The 24,652-nt window shown below is 58.4% G+C and overlaps 1 protein-coding gene across 2 annotated transcripts; it reads right to left on the bottom strand.

Annotated features, from left to right (window-relative positions):
• Window positions 1-3,907: 3,907 nt before the first annotated feature.
• Window positions 3,908-23,532, bottom strand: PTH1R (parathyroid hormone 1 receptor). Of its 2 annotated transcripts, XM_012639173.1 has the most exons (14): window positions 23,387-23,532; window positions 13,587-13,689; window positions 11,397-11,522; window positions 9,632-9,742; window positions 9,397-9,515; window positions 9,129-9,223; window positions 8,717-8,912; window positions 8,100-8,253; window positions 6,532-6,592; window positions 6,176-6,242; window positions 5,824-5,918; window positions 5,054-5,195; window positions 4,933-4,974; window positions 3,908-4,445 (listed from the first exon to the last, which is right to left on the bottom strand). In XM_012639173.1, the coding sequence occupies exons 1-14, from the start codon at window positions 23,459-23,461 to the stop codon at window positions 4,059-4,061; spliced, it is 1,773 nt and encodes a 590-aa protein (XP_012494627.1). In that variant the 5' UTR covers window positions 23,462-23,532; the 3' UTR covers window positions 3,908-4,058. The 2 variants fall into 2 exon arrangements, with proteins under 2 accessions (XP_012494627.1, XP_012494631.1); XM_012639177.1 differs by lacking the exon at window positions 4,933-4,974.
• Window positions 23,533-24,652: the final 1,120 nt, after the last annotated feature.

The following is a 24,652-nucleotide window of genomic DNA, read 5'->3' as shown; positions in this document are numbered from 1 at the left end:
GCTATGATTGGGCCACTGCACTCCAGCCTGGGTAACAGAGCCAGACTCTGTTTCCAAAAAGAAAAAAAACTCAAGTCTGAGAGTAGAGGAGGAGCCTGAAGGTGCATAATAAATGCAGGAACACAAAGAGGTCTCACCTATCCTCTCCTCACCCACAGATGCAAGACTGTTGTATGCCTGGAATCCTGGTCTCTGCCTCCCAGATCCTGGCCCCTTTCCTGCCCAGAGCTATGTTCAGGGTAGCTGGCCCCCAGACCCTGGATGGGTAGGATCTGCATAGAATCTGCACTCACCACACCTTGGATTCCAGCTTGCATGACCATGATGCGGAAGAAGGAGGGAACGTGTCACATGGGACTCCTTAGCCTTGGGTCCTGAGTGTCTCAGTCCTGCCTAAGGGAAGGATTTGGTGTCCCTGTCCAGGCAGCCAGAACCCAACCTGGGGGGCCTGTTGGGTAGAAAGGTGGGATTCTGCTCCGACTCAGGCCAGGAAGTCTGAGCAGGGCCCTGACCTCCAAGGAGAAGCTGAGGCTCAGAGAGGGAAGGTGGTTTGCCCAGAGTCACACAGGCCCAGGCCCCTGCCTGGCTCTGCAGTCCCTTCCTCCTCTGCCCATGCTGGCCAGTGGAGTAGTCCCTCAGGCAAGGTGTGTTTCAGTTGGTCATGGAGGCTGCAGGCTGGTATAGTGCTCCTGGAGTTGGCTGAGGCCGTCAAGGACAGGGAGCTACACAGCACGCCCCACACCCCCAACCCCCCAACACGTCCCCACAGCCAGACCTCTCTTCTAACAGCCAAAGCAGAGCCAGTGTCCTCTCAGATCCCCCAGGGCAGGTCCATGTCCCCTCAGACCTCTGGGGCAGGTCTGTGTCCTCTCAGTCCCAGGGGGCAGGGTCATGTCCCTCTTGAACCTCCAGAGAACTCAGTCCCCTTTCCCATCTGCCTGCTGTCCTCTGGTCACCTCCCCAGGTGAGGGCTGACATGTGTGGACTATCACAGCCTGCCCGCTTCAGGCACGTGGGGCCAGCTTAGTCCTTGATCTTGACGAGGGGCTTGCAGGAGGGTGGGCAGAAGCATCTTTGGGTGACTCTGGATCCCCTAGATCCTGCTCTGAGCTGGGAGCTGTGGACTCACTCCGCCCCCCTTGGGGCCAGGCCCGTGTGCCAGGGCTGGACAGGGCCCCCGAGGAGGGTACATTCCTTCCAAGGGTTTCCAGAGGTCCTTCTCTCAACCTGGGCTGAGGGAGACTGGCCAGGGAGGGGCAGGGCCTGTCCACATGCCCAAGACAGGTGAGAGCTGGACCTGGCCACCTCACTGGCCTAACTTGGCATTCAGGGCAGCCTGGATACCGCAGCCACGGGGGCTGAGGAGTGGGAGTCTGTCAGCGCCCTCCCCCGCCCGCCCACTGCCCGGCTCTGCTGCTGTTTACGTGTTCCCTGCGGCTTGGCTGGGCTGCGAGGCCTTGAAGGGAGAAGTGACCACCTGGCTCCAGCCCCTGCTCAAGGCAAATAGGGTCCTGACAGCTGGCCAGGCCTGCTGAGGGCTCCCACTTCCTCTGCCAACACCTGGATGGCCCAGGTGGGGCTCAGGGGCCTCTCTGAGTGGAGGCCAGCCCCGGCTCAGGGGCTCCCGGCCTAAGGGAGGAGACCTGGTCCTGGCCTAGGGGGATTGGACTGATGGGCGATGTGCAGTCCTGTCCTGGGCGTCCAGTGTGAGGGGATAAATGGTGCCATGCCTAAAGTGGGAGGCCTGGCTCTGTCCTGGGTGCAAACATCCTGAGGAGGGAGGGCCAGTCCTCATCTAGGAGGTGTCTGGTTGGATATGGGAGGCCTGGCCTTGGCCTAGGGACACCAAACCTGAGATGAGGGTACCTAGTATGTCCCAGGGGCAGTTAGTCCAAAGGAGAAGAATAGCCCTATCTTGGGGGGGCCATCTAAAGGGAAGGTGGTAAGAAGTCTGAAGGGGGGACGTAGCTCTGTCCTCAGGGTACCCAGTCTGAGGGGGGAGACAGCCCTGTCCTGGGGTTGGGGTAGGGACTGGTGTCCCCGGTCTGCAGGAAGAGGCCAGTCCTTGTCCTAGAGGGAATCCAGTCTGAGAGGAGAGGCTCAACTCTGTCCTGGGGGGCAGCCGGCCTGAGGAGGAAGATGCAGCCTTGTCCAGGGGTGCCCAGTCGAGTGATGTTTCAGGGTGAGTGGGCCACGTGGGCTCACGACTTCAGGAGCCTCCTGACAAATCAGTCTGGGCTGGGAGATGGGTCTGAACCTTGGGGACCCTGCCTATGGGGTGGGCAGGATGCTGCCTAGGCCTCAGGGCCCCATCTCCCAGCCCAGACTCCTCTGTCAGGAGGCTCCTGAAGTCGTGAGCCACAGTTCTGAGCTGAGCTGATGGGTCAGTTCAGACCCTGGAGAGGGACATTGGACATCCCCCCCCCCGGGGAGGGGGACGAGGGTCTGTCCTACTGAGGTCTCCTTTCCCAGCCAGTGTCTCATCCAGGGTCCTTCCTGACAACAGCACCTCCCAACCCCCATCACTGACTCCCTGCCTGGCCACCTGCCTCCTATCAGGCTACCTCCTCTCTCACCCCTGGGCAGCCTCCTCTGGTCTGCGCATTGGAGCGGAGACTCTTCTAAATTTTGCTCAGACCTCGTTGCCCTCCCTCTAGAACTTCCAGTGGCTCCCAGCATCCACGGGAGTACCTGGTGTTCAGCCTCGCTCAATGGCCCTTCAGGACCTGGCCTATGCCTCTCTCCTACCATTACAAACAGGTCAAGCCACATAGAGCTCTGTGGGTGTACCAGGCCTTTGGACGGTAGTTTGCCCTGCCTGCCATCTGGCAGGGCAGGCAGGGCGGGCCTGAGGCTGCTCCGTGCATGCTTATGCCACCTACCGCCCAAGTGACTTTGTTGTCTTGGGCCTCATGACCCCTCACCTCACCCCTACTGGGTGGGCATGGGCTGTTGGAAATGAGGAGCACTCCTGGACACCATCCACGGAGAAGAGCAAGGTGGTTGGAGCTGGAGACGGGAAGGCAGGGCAGGTCATGGGCACCAGCTTGTGCACTGACCCAGAGGCAGTGCCATCTGCAGGCTTGAGCAAGAGCAAGAAGCTCGTTTGGGCCAGGGCATGGGGCGGGCAGGCACTGGGCCAGTCCTCAGGGTGCCAGGCTGAGGAGGGGCTGTGCCATTCTGGGGCTCATGAATGGCTCAAGATGGGAGTGGGCAGGGCCCAGGGGCGCAGGTAAGGTGGTAGGTGTGAGGTGGAGATGCTTAGTGGCTGTCCTGGGTGCCTTGTGAGTAGATGTGTCCAAGCTCTGGGCTCAGACTCCTGGCCCCCCACGGTTCCTGAGCCAGAGCAGAGACCCCAGCCCACCTTTCACTTGCTGGCCCTGGCACTCCCCCTGCAACTTCTGTCTGGTTGCTGGAGGCGTGTCAGGCCTGGGCAGGGGTGAGGGTCATGTATGGAAGGCTCCCTGAGGGCCACCAGACAACCAGGGAAGGGTCACCCAAGACAGGCTTGGGAGTGCAGCCTGGGACCTGAGGGATCTGCTGAGGAGGCATCTGCTGTCAGCCCTAGGTGGGCAGTGATCAGGGCCCTGCAGGGGCTTGGATACAGGTATGGGGAGCGGCTGAGGTGGCAGTGGTGACAGGAGAAGGCTGAGGCCCGATTCCCACATGGGCCCACTTGAGTGGCTGCTGTGTGACCCCTGCAAACTCGAGCCTTTCTGGGTTCTTTATGCTGGACTGTGCCACACACCCCTGGATCCTTCCCCTTTTTGGAGTGAGACCTAAGGACTTCTCCATGACTCATGGCCCCTCCCTCACTCCCAGGTCAGTCCCCCCACAATTCTCCCACGATGCCCAGCCCCTCCCCACTCAGAGTCCCCAGTTCAGACAACGGGAAGCCACACACTGCTTCCTCTTCCTTTTTCTTTTTTTTTTTCTCTTTTCTTTTTTTCCCTGTTCTTCCTCCCAGCCCCAGCCCTGAGTGGGCAACCATCCAACCACCCGTCACTTGGTTCATCTGTCCATCCACTCATGTCACAGGTCCAACCCCCAGTGCCTGGTCACATGACTGTCTCCCACTCTTCCTGTAGCAGGGCAGGTGGCCGCTCAGGCCCAGAGGCCTCCTCATCCAGGCCTGAGCAGGAGCCGTTGAGGAACCCATCATCCTTGGGAGCAGCCATGGCAGGTGGCGTGGTCTCGAGGGTCTCCAGGGCTGGGGCCCCCGGCTTGGAATGGCCAGGCAGCTGGGCGTGGCCATTGGTGGTGGCAGCAGGCAGCAGGCGGGGGCTGAGGGACAGGCCAAGTCCTGCACGGGGGCCTACATTGGTCACACTTGTGTGAGACACCATTGGGCCGTAGCTGTAGCTGCTGCTCCCGCTGCGTGCCTTGCGCTTGAAGTCCAGTGCCAGTGTCCAGCGACTCCAAGATTTCTTAATCTCGGCCTGTACCTTGGGCAGGCAGGAGGGTGGGTGATTAGGTATGCCCACAACCCAACAGTGCCACCATCCTTACCCCTGAAACACCCAGCACTGAATGAAAACAGAGGAGTAGGGGACTACTAGAAAATTCCAAGGCCAAGTAAAATCCCACCATCCTCAGAACATAGTGCCTGGCCGCAGGCAACTGGCACACCCGGAATCTACAAGGCTCTAATGGCCCCAAAGGGAGCTAAGTCCTCCAATCTGGGTTATGGAGAATGCAATTGTGGGGCTGGGAAGACCCTTGGCTATGCCGGAGATTGGAGAGCCCCTAAATCCTAGCACATCCTGAGCCTGAATCATGTAGGAAGATTTCTCTCTGCCTTCAGAATGTCCTCAGGGATTTTCTTGGAAGAACAAAGAAAGAATGGAGCAGAAGACAAGGGACAAGACTTTGAGGGAGCCCCTGGCACATCTGTCTCGTCCCTGCCCTGCCCCAACGCTGCCTCCTGCTTACCTCGCCATTGCAAAAACAGTATATGATGGCGACAAAAAAGCCCTGTGGGGAGAGGAGTCTGGGATCAGAGCTCGCCCCTCGCCGCCTCCCACCCTCAGCCAGGCCTTGGCCGAGCTCGCACCTGGAAGGAGTTGAAGAGCATCTCATAGTGCATCTGGACTTGCCAGAGTGTCCCTGAGACCTCGGTGTACGGCGTGGCCATGAAGACGATGTAGTGGACGCCAAAAAGCGGCATGAGCACCAGCGTGGATTTCAGCAGCTTCCTGGGGCGGCAGGGCAGGTAGTTCAGGGCCCAGCCACTTCCCCCTCAACAAGCATCGCGCCACCCCGCACCCTACCAGCCCCAGGCTCCAGAAGCTACAAAGGGGCCCAAGGCGCTGACCACCACAGGAGGATAACCCAGTTCCCTCGGGATAGCTATTGTCTGCGCAAAGTGTGAATAGGGCCCCTTGATTCTCAGAGTTGTCCTGGAGTGGACCACAAGTTATAGGCCCCCGTCGCCAGGCCCTCTGCACCTGTTGGTCCCTCGGCTGGCATGCACTCACCTCCCATGGCCCATTGCCTGACGAGGGCTTCAACTGAGCTGTGGCCTTCTTGGGGCCACCCACTGCCCACCTGTCCCCTGGACTCCCTGTGAACAGCTCTTTGGGGGGAGGTCTGAGTTTGTACCCTGGCGGATTCCAACTCTAGGCCTTGGGGTTCCCCCAGGGCCTCCAGAAACAGGACAAGATCCCATCAGTGCCTGGGGCTGGTAGTTGGGTGGGGACAGCCAGGGAGTCAGAGCTGGATCCTTCCCTTGCCTTTGTCTTTGTGTACACGGTGCTTGGATTCAATGACCCCTGAACTCTACTCCCAGCTCTGAAGAGCCAGGGCACAGCAGGCGTGGCTCACCGGTACTGCTGCCGCGTGTCGCACCGGCCCGCGTTGGTCTCCCGCAGCTTGGTGGCCAGCACTCGGACGATGTTGCTGAAGAGGATGAAGTTGAGCTGTGGGAGTGAGGAAGGCTGCGTCTTGAGGCTGCGCCCAGCGGGGTGGGGCAAGGACTCTGCCCATGGCCTGCCACAGCCCTGCTCTGCCATGGGTCTCTAGGTGGCTCTGTGGGCCCTTTGTTTCCCTGTCTGGACTGGAGTGGGGACCAGCTCAGGCCTTGTGGCTCGGACCCTGGGGTCCAGGGAAGCTGCCACAGGTCCCTGTCAGGGCTAGTCATGGGGCCCAGGTGCACACCCCACCCACCCCTGCTCACCACAATGGAGGCCAGGATGGGCACCTGGATGATCCACTTCTTGTTCCCAGAGCTCAAGTCCCAGCACCTGGGGGAGGTTGTGGCATTAGCCCCTACCCCTTCCATTCCCATCCTAATCCTGCCCACAGAGGCCCCAGAGTTGTCAGGGACACAGGACGGGGGTGTTGGGTGTGACCAGGCCTTTTTGGAGGTGACCCCCTGTGACCCTGGGGGTGTTCCCAGCTAGAGGCCGAACTGAGAATCCTGAAGCTGGGGCCACTCAGGGCCAGGGTACAGGAGGCCCCCTCATATGCTTCACGGAGGGAGAGGGTACCAGGGGTGTTTCTGGCCTGGCCTTCTTCTCCACCTGGACCTACCCGGTGTTGGCCAGAGTAGTCCTGACACCGACCCATATGGCCACGAAGACAGCGGGCAAACCTGTGGGCACAGAGGGGACAGTGTGTGAGGGGCTGTGGGTGCTGCCCACATCTCCTGCCCTCATCCTTGATGACCCCCAGCTCAGCCCATCATTGCCCTGACCCCCTCACCCCAGGCACGTGGGCTGCCTGGTGACAGAGCCACATTCCGGCATGTGCTGCCCCACCAGCTGGCCCTTGGGGCTCCAGCCCTTAGGACCCAGCTCAGCCCTCTGCCCCATCTTGGTGCTGTGTCATACACATACCTGTGGGGCACATGGTGAAACAGTATGGTCTCCCTAACTTATCCATGCCCCGGCCATTATCCCCTCCCCTCCCCGAAGGGTGCTGCTCCCTCCTGTGGGGGAGGCTGTTACCAGCATTTCTTGTCCCAGCAAACCCCCCCGCCCCCCAACTCCAACCAGGTTTGAAAGGTCCTAGCCCTCATGGATGAGGCTGGATGGGGTGAGAGTTTTTGTCCCAGGCGGGGGCCACAGGGAAACCTCTGTGTGTCCTGGCCTGAGCCAGCTCAGGTTGCACACAGTACCTCTGAGTGAGCTTTGCCTCTGGGGAAGGAGCCCTGGGTCTTCCCCCCCACCTACTTGATTCTAGGCCTGGTGCACCCCAGGAGGGATAGACTGGGATCTGGGTTTACAGTAAGAAAAAGAGCTGTGACATTTCTGTGCCCCAGGGTGCTCTGCACTCCCCAATCCTCATGTCTCCAGTCCACCTGGACACCTCCTAGCCCCAGAGCCTGTGTCAGCTCCCGGGACCAGGTCCAGGACTCCCCTAACCTGGGGGCTTGTCATGGTGAGGTCAGGGTTAGGGTGTGTGCCAAGGGGCAAGGAGACGGTAGCTGTTGACCTGAGGGCCTCTGAGTGCTGAGCACAGAGAGGGCTCCAGCCACCGGCCCATCCCTTTGCAGTCTGGCCAGTCGCCCCGGAGCCCAGCCAAGCTCTGGAGCTGCCAACAATAATGGACAATTATCGGTAACTAGATCCAAGAACCGTGGGGGGTGGGGAGGAGAGCACAGCCCCAGGAACCCATTCTGCAGAGGGGCTGCTGAAGCCCAGATGGTGTTGAGAGGCTGGGCCTACGGCTCTGGGCCATGGACCCTGCAAGCCTACGAAGGCTGGCGGTGGTGTGGGCAGCTCCCCCAGTTCATCCCAGTGAGTGGATCAGAGGAGTAACAGATGCTGGCCTAGCCCACAGGGCTCAGGGTGGAGGGAGGGTCCCAAGATCCCACTCTGATCACGAGCTGAATGTTGACCTGGTAGTCCCCCTCTCCCTCTCCTGGGCTGAGCCGCAACCCCAGGTGAATTTGACTCCATGTGAACCTGACCCCTGGCCAAGCCCTGTTGCACGAGTCTGGAATGGGGTCAGTCACAGAAGGCTGGCAGGCCTTCCACCTGCTGTCCCATGTCCAGGACAGGATACACTGGGGATGCCTTACCCTCGGTGGTGCCCTCTCACCCTGCCACCCCTGGTCCCACCCTTGCCTGCGCCTCACTACCCCTGTGCCTGCGTACCCCAGCCGAAGACCGTGAAGCCCCACAGGTACTTCTTCTCTGAGAAGAAGGCCATGAAGATGAGGCTGTGCAGGTACAGCCCCTCCACCAGTATCCAGTAGTAGTTGGTGGCCAGGAAGTAAAGGAAGAAGGTCACTGCTACCCGGCAGCCCGCCTAAGAGACCAGCTGGAGTTAGCCAGAGGGCAGGGCCTGCATCCGGGGAAGCCAGGGCTGGGCTGGGGGCTGGGCGCAGGGACAGGGGACCCCGGGGCGGGACACTGGTGGGATGGGACAAGTGGTGCTGGCCAAGCAGGCAAGAACGGGCGGGTGCCACTGGGGGGCTCCCTGAGGGGTGTGTGTGGTGTTGTCGGGGCAGGCGGCCAGGTGATGGGGTGGCGTGGCTAGGGGTACGGGGCTGAGGCAGGAGCGTCGCTCATAGGCGGGCAGTGTGGGTCACTTAGAAGGCCTTAGCGGTAGGGCTGGCAGCAGAGCTGAGGGGTGCGAGGGACCCCGTGAGCTGGGTTTGAGTGCCTTCAGCTAGTGGTGGTAGCAGGAGCCAGGCGGGGGCGAGGGCCAGGCGCACAGGGTGGGGGCTCCCACGAAGCAGGGGCGGCACGGGCCACGGAGGGGCACTCACGTAGCCGGCGGCGGTGGCGGCGGGCGGCGGCGGCGCCTGGGCGATGGCGCGCAGCTCTTCCTCCGTGAGGCGCTCGGCCTCGTCGAGCGTGGCGCCGGAGTAAAGCACCGCGTCCTTGACGAAGATGCTCACAGCGCGCAGCATGAAGGACAGGAACAGGTGCATGTGGATGTAGTTGCGTGTGCAGTGCAGCCGCCTGCGGGACGCGCGACAACACCGTGGGTTGGGGCACGGGACGCGCGGTGGGCCGGCAGGAAGCTGGGCTGTGCGCGGTGGGTAGGGACCGCGACAGGGGTGAGGGGTGCAATGAAGGGGGGAAGAGGCACTCTACCTCGGCCCCGCCCCGGCCCCACCCTCGACCACGCCTTCGCCTCCTCTCGCCCGGCCTTGCCCCGCCCCTCGCCCCACCTACCTGAAGTAGGCCAGGATGAGCACAGCCACGGTGAGGGAGGCCAGCGACACGGAGTAGCCCACGGTGTAGATCATGCCCAGGCGGTCAAACACCTCCTGTGCAGGTGGGGTGACATGGTCAGAGCCTTGGGACTCAGCGTGAGCATCAAGGTAAGGTTGCTGGAGGAGTCAAGGTTGGGATTCAGAGCTAGCTCAGGGGTCACTAGGAGCTAGGTCAGGGGTAGGGGTGAATTTCTCACGGTCGGGTTAGCGGGGAGGAAGGCTCGCACCCGTTCACGTGTCTCATTGGTCAGGAATTTGACACACTCGCTGTAGTTGGCCCACGTCCGGTTGTGCCCCGGCACCAGTTCCCAGCTGCCATTTCGGTCACAGCGTCGATAGGCATGGCCTGCAGGTCCGTGGAAGAGTCAGGGCAGGCAGAGAGAGCTCTATCTGGAGTCACTGAAGCCGCGAGCTCCAGGTCCTGGCATCCCTGTGATCCCCACCTCACTCAGCTGGCCTTACCTTTGTGATTGAAGTCATAAATGTAGTCGGGACAGGGCACAGCTACCACCTCACCTGGTGCCCCCAGCGGCCAGCATAGGATGTGGTCCCACTCAGGCAGGCAGGGGCGCCCTGTGCCCAGAGACAGACAGGGTAGGGGACACCAAGAGAGAGTCAAGTCCATGGTTAGTGACACCAAGGGATGAACACACCTGTGGCTGTAGGTTCCTGCAGGGACAGGTGTGCCTCAGGACTGGAAAATTCAGGCTTGAGCATTCCAGAGAGACCGTATTGTGCCCTATTCCCTGCTGTGCCCCACACCCACCTGGCTGCATAGAATTTACTACAGCCTCCATGCAGGTTCTGGCACTGGCCCCATTTTCCCATTGGGTTGGCAGAGGCCAAGAGAGGTGGGTGACATGCTGAGGTCATACAACATAGGGCCTTGCCCTCTTCAAATGCTCAGCCCCAAGTTGGGTCTCTCTCCTTTCTCTCTGCTCTTGGTTCCACCTTTCATGTGTCCCTGAAGAAGATCAGGCTCCCAGACTCACTCTCCTTCAGCTGGGAGGCTCCCTATATGACCCTTCCCCTGGGACCATGGACAGGAGGCAGGAGGTCTGGTTTCTAGTGCCAGCTGGACAAAGAGTTGCCGACCTCATGCAGGTGTCCCCAGTTTTTGCATTTCAGTTTCTTCTTTGGGAAGTTGGGATTAACCGTATCAGCCTGCACTTCTATCACTACCCACTGCCCTGAGTACCTGCTATGAGATACCCGTGGCCACTGGTGGGGAAAGATACCATCTCCCAAGTCTAAATCTTAATGTTGGGATTCACAGCGGGGTGGCACATCCCACCTTTGGGCCCCAGCCTCACTATACAGATGCTAAATGACCTCAGAGGGTCCCCAGACTCTCAACCTTCCACATTCCATCCCCAGCTTGCAGCCCCTTTCTCTCCTCCTGTAGGGCTCCAACCACAGGACTCTCCAGCCATCCCGGAAGGCTGCCTTGATGGCTGGCCCCACCCAGTTTGGTGAAAGGCTCTCTGTCCTGGGCGCCATATTCCCAGCCCCGCCCAGCCAGGCCCACAATTCCCTCTAGTCCCCAGGGAGCCACAGGGTGACCACAGCCTCCCAGATGTGGCCCATCTGGAATCCGCTGCCCACCCAGCCAGTTCAAACCGGCCCTGTGGCCAAAGCCTGGGCTCTGTGTCTGTCTCCGCTCATCTCCCTCCCTCCTTTCTCTTCTGTCCTTGTCCCACTGTCTCTGGCCCCATCGCTCTGCCGCTGCCCTCCCCTCCTGCTCTGTTTCTCTACTCGCTATGTGTCATGGGGCACCTCCTCTTACACGCTGAGTCCCAGACCTTCAGTTTGTACCTCCTGGTCCCCTTTCTGTCTCTGTGACTCTGTCTCTCTTTATCTCTGTCTCCATGTCTCGGTGTGCCTCTCTCTGTCTCTGTGTATCTCTCCTTGCCTCTCTGTCTCCCAGGCTTCACTGTCATCTCTCTTTCTCTCCATGGGTGGGGCTAAAGCCCTGGGTCCACCCCTGCAGGGTGGTGCTGGGTGACTTCCCTATGTTTATCTCCCAGGGCCCTGAGCCCATCCCGCTTGCCTGCTTCTCCGTATGTTGACCCCTAGGTTTTGTCTCCTGCTAGCCCCTGCCCTGCTTTCCTGGGGAGGGGGCTTCAGCCTTTTACTTTCCATAAGAGGGCTCACACGTGGGGGCAGAGCAATGGGAGCGAACAGGCCCAGGCCAAGGTCAGCTGGATGCATGGAGGCACAGACGAACCTTGGTGCCTGCTGCCAGTGGGCGCCTCCTTGTCCTCAGGGTAGAGCTTCCCAGATGCCTTCTCTTTCCTGGGCTTCCCTGATGTGGATGCAGATGTCCATCCCTTGTCCGATTCCATTATGTCAGCTGGAGAAATCAGAGTAATTATGGCTGTCAGCTGTGCTACAACGGGAGACCTTGGGTACCCTCCTTCGTCAGACTCCCCTTTTGAACAGTGGAGGGTTGTCCCCTGCTCTGCTGACATCCCAGACTGTTGTGAGATCTGAGACGATGGGTGAGGAAGTGCTTCACAAACTGTAAAGTGCTTGCCAGGTGGAAAAGTAATGAGAGGAGATGGAGACTGTGGCCAGGGTTCCAATGGGAGTGAACACCATGTGAGTGTAGGATCAGATCAGCTAGTGGCTTGAGCAGTAAATGTGGGTGCGACAGCAGAGGTGGTGTCCTTCCACCTAGGAGTCAGACAGGGGCTCATAGGAGTGAAAGCCCCACCAGGGGGCGCATGGTAAAAGTGGACAGAGGGGGTGATGTCCACAGACAGGTTACACGGCAAACATGAAGTCCAGACGGAGTGCTGTGCAGGTAGAGACGCTGGTGATGAGGAAGACAAAAGCAAGGTGGGGCCATTTGTCAAAGTGGACAGACAAGTCCACCTACCCCATCCCCTGCCCTAGGATATTTAGGTAAGGGGTTCGCAGCTTCCACAGTGGCCCTGGAGACTCATCTGAGATGGGGCCTGGCCTTTCTCTCCATTGGAGAGATTCTGGAGGTCTTTCTTCCTAGCTGCAAAGCCCCCTCATTACCTGCTTGTACCCCTTCAGCTACAGCCCAAGCCAGGGGCCCCCGGCCTTCCCATGCTGGGTCTGTGGCAAGGATGGGAAACTGAGTCCAGATGACCTCAGAATGGCTGTGCCCATTTCCCTGTCTTTACCCTCAGCCATCATTGTTGGGGGCTGGGTAGCAGGATGGGGTAACGGAGATGCTCCATGGTGGATGGGGAGGGAGCAGAGAGAAGCTCCTCGCAGGTTTCCGCAATGAGGAAGAGGGCTGGGCTCAGGATCCGGAGGGAGGGGGGCCGGACCGACCTTACCCCCAGATCTTGATGTGACCAGAGTCACTGGTGGGTGGGGCCGTGACTGCAGAGACTATGTGAGGCTCTGTCAGTGTGCTACAGGGTGTGTGTGTCATTGTGTTCTTGTGTCCTGGGTGTGTATCAGTGTTGTCCACCCAGCAGCCTAAGGGCCAGCTCAGGGGAGGTTGCTGCTTTTGTAGGTTTGGGCCTCTTTAGGTTTATGAGATTAACCAGACAGACATCGAAGGCCTGGATGAGTGCTAATGAGACCCCATTTCGGCTTCTAGGAAATGGATTCAAGGAAGTGGGTGGGGAAGAGCCCAGCTTGATTTCACTACGGGAGCAGTGAAATAAGGAGCTGCTCCCCTTCCTCGTGGCAGGGTCCCACAGAGATGCCGTGCTGGTGGGAGGGAACACTCCCTACCCAGGTCAAGTACCCTCCCTGCCAGGTGATGATCATGACTGAATCTGAGATATCCATTCCTATCCCTCTGTCCTCACCCCCTGCCCATCCAGCCACATGGACCCTTCCATTCTCCCCACCCTGGAGACCTCTTTGCCCTCTGCCCAGGTGGCCTCTTTTAAAGACCTACCCATCCTTCTGGACTTGGTTTGGCTAACTCCTCCTTCAGGAAGCTGTCCTGGCCCACCCTGCTGGGGCTGGCACCCTAGTCAGAGGTCCTGATCCTAGCTTGCCCCACCAGATCTAAGCCCTTTGGGGGTGATTTGGACTTCAACTGCCTTCACACTGCCCTACCACCACCCCAGCAGGAGAAGTCCTGCACATCTTTGGGCAGACCCTGCCAAAGACTCTCTCCATTCCCATTCCCAACCACGTGTGTGTGTTCAAGAGAGCGTGGGTGGGGGTGAGGATATCGGATAGCTAGTGGCAGGCAGCACACAGACCTTGTCCTCAGGACTTAGGATAAGCCAAGTATGACCTGAGCTTGCTGACTCCACATTTGCGTGACCCACCCTACTTGTGGTTCTCACTTTGGCCTGGCCTGTTACCTGAGTCCACCCTCACCTTGAGCCTTCACCTGGCTCTACATCCCACCCTCATCTGGCCCCTCCTTCCCCTGCCTCATTCCCAGACCCTCCTCATCTGGCCCTGCTCCCACCTGGCCTCCACAGGACTTCCTTGAGCCGCTTCTCACACTGGGCCTGGGCACGGTGCAGCAGGAGGATCTGTTCCTCTTTGGTCATGACATCATCTGCATCCACCTGCCAAGCCAAAGGTCAGACCACATGCAGAGCTTTCCAGCACAGCATGGCCCCAGAGCCATCCCATCCTCCCAGAGGGATTCCCCTCCTTCCAAAGGCTGTGACTCTAGAGAGAATGTGGGAAGTCTGCCACATGAGGAAAATCTGCCCTATGTAGCTTCCATTTTACAGATGGGAAGCTGTGGCTCCGAAGGGGAGGGCCTGCTCAATCAAAGGGAAAAAGGAGGGGGCTGTCTCCTGCTTGCCCGCCAGTAACCCTGCAGGCTGCAGCCACTGATATTCTCTGTCCAGTTCTTTCCCCAGGGGTACATGGGAACAGGATGGAATGTCCCAGGGAGGATCCTCACAGGATCCTGGCTGCCTGCTGGGGACCTGGTGGGTGGGGGTGGATAAGGAGTGGTGAACTCTGGGAAGACAAACCCAGCCTGGATTCCTTCAAGTCCTAGAGCCCTGGAGGACCTTGGGAGTTACCAGTTTCCATCCCGGCCCAACTCCCCCGTCAATGCTTTTCCTGGTGAATGGTGAGTGCCTCAGTCCCTCCCCCTTAGGATCCCAAGAGGGAGAGGATGGAGGCATTGCTGGCAAGTGGCCTGAGTTGGGTTGGGCACTCCCATGCAGGCTGTGGGTGGGAGTCCCCCTCATTCTATTGCTTATCTGGGAGCTCCCTCCATCCAAGGAGACCCTGTGTTCTGATGACATGGGACAGGCCTTCACGCCTGCTGTTCTCTGCCTGGAATGTCCCTCCTTTCCCTTCCTTCCAACCTGCACACCCTGGGCATTGGCTGCCACCCACTGGGACTCACGGGCATCATTATAAGGAAGGAAATAAAACAGGCCGGGGGTAGGGGGGAGTGTCTCACCCTGCAAAGGTGGCTGCTGGAAAGGGTCTGAGCCTCTGTCCCCCTGACTTGGGAGTCAGAGGGCAAAGGCAGCATGCTGCCCTGGGAACAGCTCAGTATGCCCAGCCCAGCCACTGCTATGAGTGTGACCCACAAGGGGGTTAATACATTCCCTGAGAGCCCCCCCCAGGCCAAGGCCATGTCTCCTCAGACTCTTAGGCAGGGCCATGTCCCCAGAGACGACCCCCCTACACCAAAAGACTGTGTTCCCCTCAGACTCCACAGGGCAGAGCCTCATCCCCTTAGACCTGGGCGGGCAGAGCTGCATGCCGTCAGACACGCGGCGGCGGGGCCGGCCCTTCAGTCGGAGCCAGCTGCGCGGGGCGGGAGAACCAGGGGGAGGCAGGCCGGGAAGGGGCGGGCAGACGGGTCAGGGAGCCCGGCTGCAGGGAGAAGTTAATTGACCGCGTCTCTTGGCGGCAGCAGCTAGGGCTTCCAGGGCCAAGGAGTCTCCAATTGGCTCGGCCGGTCTCGGATTCTACTGGTTTCATTTAGCGCAGGAGCGTGCGCGTCTGTGCGCGTGCGCGTGCGAGGGCGGCGCACCCCTCGTGGCAGCGCGCACGCCGTCCGGCCGCCGTGTACCCTGTGTGTGCCCGTCTCCGGGCGTTCCCACGTGCGCTCGTCCAGCATGTAAAGTTGGGACATGAGCCTGACGTGCCTGTGAACGTGCACGTGTGTTTCTGGGCAAAGGTCGGCGTGTGCGCGTCTGTGAGTGTGATGCGGTAGCCCGTTAGCGTTCGTGTCTGTGGGCGTCCTGTGCTTCTGGGTGTCTCTGGGGGTGAGGTGGACCCCGAGATCTCTGCTGGACCCAATGCCCATGGGCCCTCTGGAAGGGCTGGAGCAGATTCCCATGTGCTGGCTGCTGGCCCCATGGCTCCTGTATCCTATGGCTTCCCCACCACAGCTACTGCTCAGCTGGCTGGGGCAGAAGTAGCAACAGGGTGATGGGGCTTGAGAGAGGGCAACTCCAGCTTGCCCAGGATCCAGGGGCCTCCAGACTAGCCTGAATCTCTCCTGCCTCTGACGCTGGGGACGCAGGCTGCTGAGGGGTCTGATCTCTGCCCACCCCACTCCTGTTATTATAGCACCATTCACCACCATTTCCATCTTTGCTACTAATACCTCTATCAATAACCATCCTTCCGTCACATCACCATCAGCAACCACAAGTACCAGCACTAACATCAGCACAACCATCACCATCCCTTCCCAGTATCACCACCACCACCACTCCACCGGCAGCACCATTACCACCATGAGCACTACTGCTACCATCCACATAACCACCATCACCGTGATCACAACCGGCACAACGCCATTACCATCACTGCCACCACCTCCATTTCCACCAGCACCAGTGCCACACTCCATTATCACCAAAGGCAACATCAGCACCATCACCAATATTGCCACCTGCCCAGTAACCACTGTCTACACCATCTTTGCCATCTTGTCCTCACTCCCTCCCCACACCTGACTCCTCTTCTCCTTCTGCCCACCTCCACCCCTCTCAAGACAAACGGATAATGTACCTTATTCTTCTCAGCAGATACAGAGCTCTTGACTGACCAAGGCTCCCACCAGTCCCCAGAGCCTTGCTGACTCACCAGCCCTCCCAGCAGACTAGCCCACTGATGTGGCTGAGGGTCACAGCTGATGGCCTAGGCTAGAGGCAGGCAGTCATGAGGTGAAAACTGACTGACCAGTTGGCAGACCAGAAACTGACCAACACGCCCTCTCACAAGCCCATGGAGTCTACTTAGCCTCCACCTACTGCTGTTGGCTTCCCCCTCTCCACGAGCAGGAGGAGGCACACTCCCTTTTCCAGAGTCTTGTTTCTACAGTGGATCTGGCAATGTCTGGGAGAGGGGAGAGTATGTACTCCCAGCATGCCATGTCCCCCTCCAACTCCTTCATTCATCCACAGGAGTGGTTGCCCCACCTCTGGCCTCCCTGAACTTTAGGACCTATTTCTCTGTCACCCCAATCACAGGAGAGCTGCCACTGCAGCAAGAATTCAGGTCAGAGTTAAGCAGGCACTTTCCCAAGGAGAGGAGGACAGCCCCACACCAATTGCACTCCCACCTCCAAGCCTCAGAGCACAGCTCCCCTGCCGGGAATGCCCCCCAGCCCCATTCACCCCTCCCTCCAGCTGCACATTCCCCCCATCCGGGGAAGTTCTGCCACCAGCACTGGAGCTTGGATCCACCTGCACACCTGACTGGCTTTGGGTCTTTGGGACAGTTGCTTAACCCCTGGGCCTCAGTGTTCCTGCAAAAACAGGGTGATAATAGGGCTGTTGTGAGGATTAAATGAGGTGCTGCATGAAAAGCCAGGTCAGGGGTGGGGCTCAGGAAAGCTGGTCGCTATTGTTGCTACTGTTAATAGCAGCAGCAGTAGCAATTCATGACTCCCCACCCCATGGGTCCCTTGCTGCCAGGTGACATGGGTGCCTCCAGGCCAGGGACCAGGGTGGCAGGTAGAGATTGGTTAAAAGACTGGGTCCAGGGGGCAACAGTGAGGGGCAGATGGGAGGTGGGGACCCCTGGGAGGATTGTGGGCAGAGAGCCCACAAAGGTGTGCCTGGTAAGCTTTGGGGGTGCAACGACATCCCAATGACTCCTTGCATTTCTGATCCACCCTGGACTCAGACTGGGATTCAAGGTCACTGTCAGGGCCCCCCAAGCTTGGGCCTGGAGGGGTAAGAGGACCTCTCCTTTGCCTCTGCCCTGGCTGGGGACGTCTTATCTCCTGGGCATGAGGGGAAATGCTGACAACTATGATTTGTCTTCCAGCCTGGCATCCCCCTGTCTGCCACTCCCTTCCCCTCACACACCAACCCCTTCCCTTTGGAGTGTTCCTGTCTTTTCAGCCAGCTCCAGCCCAACAGAGGACTCAGACTTGCATCACCTTAGATCCAGAAAGTCTGCAGATCTCGGGTCTAAGGGGTGAGGACTGAGGGACTGGGGACTGGGTCCTGGCCAGGGGTCACTTAGTCCACAGCCACCATCGTGAGGCCACCCAGCCCTGTACCAGGTGTCCTGTATTCCCCCAACACCCCTCCTGTGGTCTGGGTTTTGGGCTGGCTTGACACTCCTTGACCCAACCATCAGAGGGTTCAGCTTCAATGCCCTCTGCTCTAGTGCACCCTCCCCATGTTCAAGGAGCTTTACCCATGTTTCCCTCACCTTCTACATCCTCGCTTTACAAACCGGGACACTGAGGCCGAGAGTCATGGTTAGAAAGACGAGGGCCAGGAATGGGGCAAAGGTCGGCTTGACACTAAAAGCAGCAGCCCGGTCGGGCTAGCTAATCCTAGCTAGTAAAGGTGGCTGCTGGAAAGGGTCTGAGTGCTAGTAATCCTACCACTCTGGGAGGCCGAGGTGGGAGGATGGTTTGAGCTCAGGAGTTCGAGACCAGCCTGAGCAAGAGCAAGACCCCATCTTTATTGAAAATAGAAAGAAATTAGCTGGACAACTAAAAATATATAGAAAAAATTAGCAGAACATGGTGGTGCATGCCTGTAGTCCCAGCTACTCGGGAGGCTGAGGCAGTAGGATTGCTTGAGCCCAGGAGTTTGAGGTTGCTGTGAGCTAAGTAGACTGATGCCACGGCACTCTAGCCCAGGCAACACAGTGAGACTCTGTCTCAAAAAAAAAAAAAAAAAAAAAAAAAGGAGCAGCCCTAGAGGAAGGGACAGAAAGGAGGAAGCACCCGGCCACTGGATCCCCTGGCACCAGCCACAGCACCATATTTCCATGGAGACCTTCCGGATTGTACCCTTTGCTGTGTCAAGCAAGCATCTCTTTGCAGACCCCCTGTGGCAGCCTTCCCAAAGGTAATTTAGGAGTGGAAGTAGATACAGAGGTGATGGTGGTGATGGTGTTGGTGATGGCAGCTTGTCCCCTGCTCTAAATGAGCAGAGGACAGTTAGGCCCACAGCAGTCGATGCATTCAGCAAAGCCAAAAGGAGAAAACCTTGGCTAACAGGAGACCCCTTCATGACCTCCTGGCCTTCCTGCAGCCCTCCTCCAGGTTTCACTACTGGGACCCATGCTGGCACCCCTGGCTGTCTCCCATGCCAGCTGGCTGGGACTGCTCTCCCACCCCTTGCTGCCCTCTGTCTGTCCGGCTGGCCGAGCAGGCTCCTTGTCCTGCCTCACCACTGCTGACAAGTGCTGACTTTTCCTCCCCCCCTCACCAGGCCTTCCTGAACAGGCTGCCTGTGTTTGGGGTTGGGAGGGGCTGGGGGGGGAGGCACTGTGACGCCTCTCATCCTGGCCAGCCAGCGTGGCCGCCTTCAGGGCAGGCAGTGGGATGGAGCCTGGGATGGCAGAGTTGGCTGCTAGGACCCTGTGGATCTTCACAAGCGGCCCCTACCTGGGCTGGGAGACCAAGGCCTGGAAGGATGGCATGGCCTAACTTAACCATAGCCTGGTTAGCAGAATGGGGTCCCACCAGGTTTCCCTTCCTGCCCAAGGCTGGCCCCAGAGTTGGGGTTCTTAAGGGTTTGGAGGTCTCTGATATCTTTGTAAACCTGAGCAAAACTTTGCACCCTTTCCCATTCACGTCATATTTTGCAGACAATTTCAGGGGTCTGCAAAACACTTACCCCACCTTTTCTTTTTCCTGGGGACTCTCTCTCTGAAATAGCTGCTTTCCTGATGTGGTGGCTGGACCAGGGAGTGTCCCCAGAAGGCCCACAACAGGAATCTGGGGGAGGCTGCTTGACGCCTCATTAAAACATTCCGAAGAAAACCCAAGTTCCCAAGTTCCTGGGAGGGCTCGGCCCCCCCTACTGCTCTGTCCACAGGCAGTTCTGAGAGCTGGGGGCGGAGGGGGGAGCGGGGGGGGGGATGTGTTTAAGAGCAGGTGATATAAAAAGCTTCAGCAAATCAATACGAAAAAGATAAATAACCCATAGAAATATGGGTAATGGCTCTGAGCAAGCTCTCTTAGAAGATGGATAATAAATCAATGTAAAGTGCAAAAGTCATTGGTAATCAGCAAATTAAAATGACAAGGCATACCATTGTTCACCTCTCCAAATGGCAAAGGTGAGACAGGGTGTGAGGAGGGAGTCCTCCTGGTCAGTCTTGGTGTTGTAAGTATAAATTGGCACAAGCTTTTTAGAGGGCAAATTGGCCATCCCTATTAAAATAAAAAATGTGCATGTTCACAGACCCAGCAATGACAAAATCTAGAAATATCCTACTGGGAAAGAGTCACATGGGGACGGACATAAGAGGGCATTTCAAGGAGCTTCCCCGTCACCATTTGGAATCATACACACACACATGACATTATGCAAAAGCAACCTAAATGTACATTCCTAGGGACTGCTTAATGAATCCCAGGTTTTGGAATACTACGTAGCATTACAAAAAGATTTATATTTACTGACCAAAGATCTCCAACACACACCTTTAAGTAGAAAAATGCATATGGCAGAGGCCTATCTAAAAACTGATGTCATTTATTTAAAAACAATCAACCAAACAAAAAGAAAACCACAAAACAAAACTATCTATTTGACATGTACACGAAGAGGTACCATTTGGAAGCACACAGAAAGAGGTATGAAGACAAACCCTCCACCCAGACAGTTAAACATGGTTTTCCCTGGAAGGGGGAACGGGGTTTGGGAATGATCATGGGGACTTCTGTTTAAAATGTATTATATGACTCTTTCATAAGAAAGAACATATTCATGTATTAGTTACGAAGTTAAAAATAAGAAAGTAAAATAACAGAAGGATTTAATTTTTTAAAAAAGAAAGAAAAGGAAGGAAAAGAAAGCCCAGCATGAGACATGCGGATCTCTTGCCAGTGGCGACTCTCATGCTGCTTTGGAGGAAGGTGCTCAGTGCAGAGTCTGAAGACCTGGGTTCAAATCTCACTGTGCCCCAGACTGGGTGACCCTCCCCCCGCCAGGGCCATTTCTCGTAAAATGGCTGGGTGAATGGATGGAATGAGAAAACATGCGTGACAGATTCTAGCTCAGAATCTGGGGAGAGCCAGTGTTCAATACATGCCCTTCCTTTCTTTAAAAGCAAGCGTCATGGCCGAGCTGCCCCTGGAGCAGCCTGTGAGTTCTTACCGAAGTCTCTTCTGAGTCCTACCCGGTGGTCACATCTCCACACTCAAGGCCTGCCCCACACTGAGCTTCAGCCTCTCCCGCTGCAGTGTCTCCTCCTCCACATGCATGCATGTTGAGGGTGTCCTTAGGACAAGGCATCCCCCAGGACAAGAATGCCCCTTTGCCTCCTACTCACAATCTGTAGGCCCATCCCTTCTTCCAAACTTCACTCCTCCTGACCCCCAGCTTCTGAGGTGCTCTTTCCTGTAAGGTACCAGCTGGACTAGCTGAGTCTGGCCACAGCCCATGGAATACTCTTTGGTCCCCCAAACATGAGGTCAGTGGAGATATGAGCCTGGTCTTGGGGCTGGCTGGACAGGTAGCATACAGGTTTGGTGGCGAGGCTATCAGATGAGGTTGGTGGGCTTGGGGGGCACTAGTGCCGCTCTGGATGGGAGCAGCAGCTCCTGGTTGAGGAGAGGGAGCTGGCAGGCTGTCAGCCTCTTGCTGGCTCCAGCTGAGCCCAGGGGGCCCACAGGACACTGGATGGGTGGGTAGGCTGCATCCTTCTCAGGCCAAATCCTCTAGTCCTGAAGCCACGGAGTATCCAGTGAACTCATGTGCCCCAACAAGGTCCTGCGGCAAACCCAGCACTGGCATCTCTCTTCCTACCCTACCCTCAGCCATGGGCCAGGGCGAAGCCAGGCAAATTCTCTGCATATAACTCCGCTTCCCTGGAGAGCAGTATGGGGCTCTGGGTACCAGTATACCCCCCCACACAGAAGCACAAGGCTCAGCACTTGGTTGGCATGAGATAAATAATGGTCATTGTGGTTGTGTGATTTGGGTCAGTTAAAAATGGGGACAATAACATTCCTCAGAGAGTTATTGGGAAGATTAAACTGGCTAATACATGTGAAGTGCTTAGAACAATGTCTGGCAAGTAGAAAGCACTACAGAAGCATTTATTAAATACAAATAAGAAAACAATAGACCCGGGTGCACACATGCTCGAAAATGCACACACAGCACACAGGTGCACACACAACTGTGCTCTACAAGTCATGTGCAGATCCATAGCTTTAGACACACAGGAACTCACACAGGGGATCAGATACCCACAACCAAAGATGCAGACGAACACTATACCCAGAGTCCCACATAGCCCTGCTCTGCCACACAGACGCACTCTCAGGACACCCACACCCATCACCTTGCATACTCACCGGACAGTCACACGCACACATATGTGTGCACACACAGAGCTCACTGAGAGAAGGGTGGGGAAACCGCTCTGTCCCCCAGCGTTTGCCAGAGTTTGGAGTGTCTCTGCACAGGGTGCCGGGCCCCTCTGGACCTCAGTTTTCTCATCTACTAGTCCTCCTGTGGGCTACGTCTTTGGCTTAGGGGAGCTTTTGCTGGGGCCAGAATCGCAAGGGCATAGGCACAAGCGAATGGGGAGTGCTGAGGACCACAGAGGAGGGGAGAACCTTAGATTACGGGGTTCTTAGGCCAACGTTTCCTTCATGCCCTTTTTAGAGATGGGGCAACTGAGGTATGGAGAAGGGTAGCCCAAGGTTATACAGGCATTTGGCAGAGGTGGAGGCATCCCAGAGCTCCTGCCTCCCGGTATGGGGCTCCGTGCTGTGTAGGGAGCTGTTGCTGGTCAGGAAGAGGAAGCTGCCTGTCTGCCCCTTTCTCTAGAAGGCAGAAGCCCCAATTGGGTGGGGGAGAAGGGGCCTTGAAGTTAGGCACACAGGCAGACAGCCTTCTCAGGAATGGGCTGGTCCTCTGGGGTAGGGCTGCTGTGGGATGTAACTGAGGGCATGGGACACCCCCCTTCCCAGGAAGTGGACCCTAGACCCTAGCCCAGGATGAGGAGGTGCTGCCCCTCTGTGTTCCAGCTCTCTGACTCTGCCTGCCTGTCCCTATTTCTCTTTGCTGTTCCTGGTCTGTCCACCCCTCCTGCTCTTGGGAGCTCTCATCCCTACTCCCTTTGTCCCTGCCTCTCTCCAGCCTTCCCTACCATTCCGTCTCTTGGTGTCCACTCTCAAGGGAGCGCACAGTATTCCCAGGGGTCTCCTCACTTACCAGAGTCCCCCTCAAGCATGCTTCTCCTGTAGGGGTGTTCCGTGAGGTCAGTTTCCTTCAGCGGACTTCCATCCCTCCTACCTGGGCAAACAGCTTCCACTCTGGGTAAAGCCAGACATGTGTGCACGCATGTGTGTATGTATGTGTGTGATCATCAGAGCTGGAGGGGGCCCCTAAATCTTACCCCTTGCCTGGGTGATTCTGGCCTCAGACCCACATCCCTGTGTCCGGGATTGCAAACAAAACTTGCAGAAAACGGAGGTCCCCAAAGCGGTCTGTAGGATTCCACACCTGGGCCAAACCCAGCCTTCTTCTAGATCACACGATCATCTTCGAGGGAGATACAGCCATGGTGCTCACAGAAGCAGAGGATAGGCAAATCCCAACCACAGATTTCCAGACCTGGGACTCCAAACTCAGGCTTCAAGAATAGGGAGACTTCAGGCATCTGGAACCCACAGTCCACACATCCCAGAGACAGCAGGCACCCAGGATCCTGAGTCAGAGGGGACTCTCACCCAAAGTTCAGACTTACGGGGTAACCCAAGACTCCGTGCCCTGGACCCACCCCAGGGACCCCAGAATACGCCCGCAGCCTGTCCTGGAGTGTTGGCGGCGGAGGACTTACCAGCGCGTATGCGGAGCTGAGCACCGGGCAGCAGAGCAGGAGCGCCAGGCCGGGTGCGATCCGGGCGGCCCCCATCGCCACCGCCTAGGGCCGCGTCCCTCGGGGCAGCCGCCGCCGCCGGCCCTGGTGATGGTGGGGGGTGCAGAGCTGCGTCAGGCTGGGCAGCCCCGCCCACGCCCCGGCCTAGGGGACCCCGGCGGCCCGGCGGCCCGAGGCCCCGGGGCCGGGCGCGGGGCCCATGCGCTGATGGCTAGCGAGCGAGCGAGCGCAAGGGAGAGAGGGAGGGTGTGAGGGAGGGAGGCAGCCGGAGGCCCGGCGGGCGGCGGGCGGGCGCCGAGCGCTGCGGAGCGGCCCGTCTGCCTCGGAGCGGAGAAATCACATCCATATGGCCGGGCCCCCCGCCCCCGGCCCGCCCCCCGCCCCGCTCCCGCGCCGCCTTTTCTTTCTTTTTTTTCTTTTGGGGAATTGGGAGCTGTGGCTTCGCCCCACGCCCAGTGGGGGAGGGGGCAGGGGAGGGGTCGGGGTCGCGGTCTGCAGGGGGTGAACCGGGCTGTTATTTTTAGCTCCGCGGCTTTCCGCAGTAGGGGAGTACGGGCCGGGCTGGGGGCGCGTTTTGAGCCGCGCGGGGTGTAGGTAGCTAGGGGACGCGATCCCAACTTTGCAACGACACTAAGCCCTTCGGTGTTCGGGCCGCCACTCCCAGCCCCTTGGCTCCCTCTGTCCCCTCGGCCCTCCATCCCCTCGGCAGCCGTCTCCCGCACCCACTCCCCATCGTCGGTCGGAGCCCTGCTTGCGCCCGCGCGGCTCGAGCGCGCCAGCGCCCGGATGCTCTGCCTGCCTGTCTGTCAGTCCGTCTCTAGCTCCCCCAGCCTTGGCCTCAGTTCTTCCAGCGGCCCCAGCTCAGTTTCGGTCACTCCCTCGCTCCCTCCTTCCCCTCCCCCTTCTCTCTCTACGAAAACATTTGCAAGTTTCCAAAAAAGCCGCCGAGCCGAGCGGCTCCGCAGGGCTCCGAAGAGGCGCAGCCGACTGACACCGAGACCGACCAGCCTGGCTGCCCCGGCCAGGCCCGGAATCATCCCTACCCAGCCCCGGCCACCTCCCTTCGGCGCCTGCCCCCAGCCCCGACTTACTCCGAGCGCGCCGCCGCGGCCCCCGCCTTGCCATGGATATCGGGGCCCCCCCGACAGCCTCCCCAAGCCAGCGCCCCGTCTGCGGCCCCGGGAGGACTTCATGGAGCTCTCGGGATGCCCCCCTGGCCGGCCTGGC

This window comes from Propithecus coquereli, unplaced genomic scaffold (assembly GCF_000956105.1).
Source record: "Propithecus coquereli isolate 6110/MARCELLA unplaced genomic scaffold, Pcoq_1.0 Scaffold1, whole genome shotgun sequence".
Classification (NCBI taxonomy): domain Eukaryota; kingdom Metazoa; phylum Chordata; class Mammalia; order Primates; family Indriidae; genus Propithecus; species Propithecus coquereli.
This window is presented reverse-complemented; position numbering and strand designations above follow the sequence as displayed.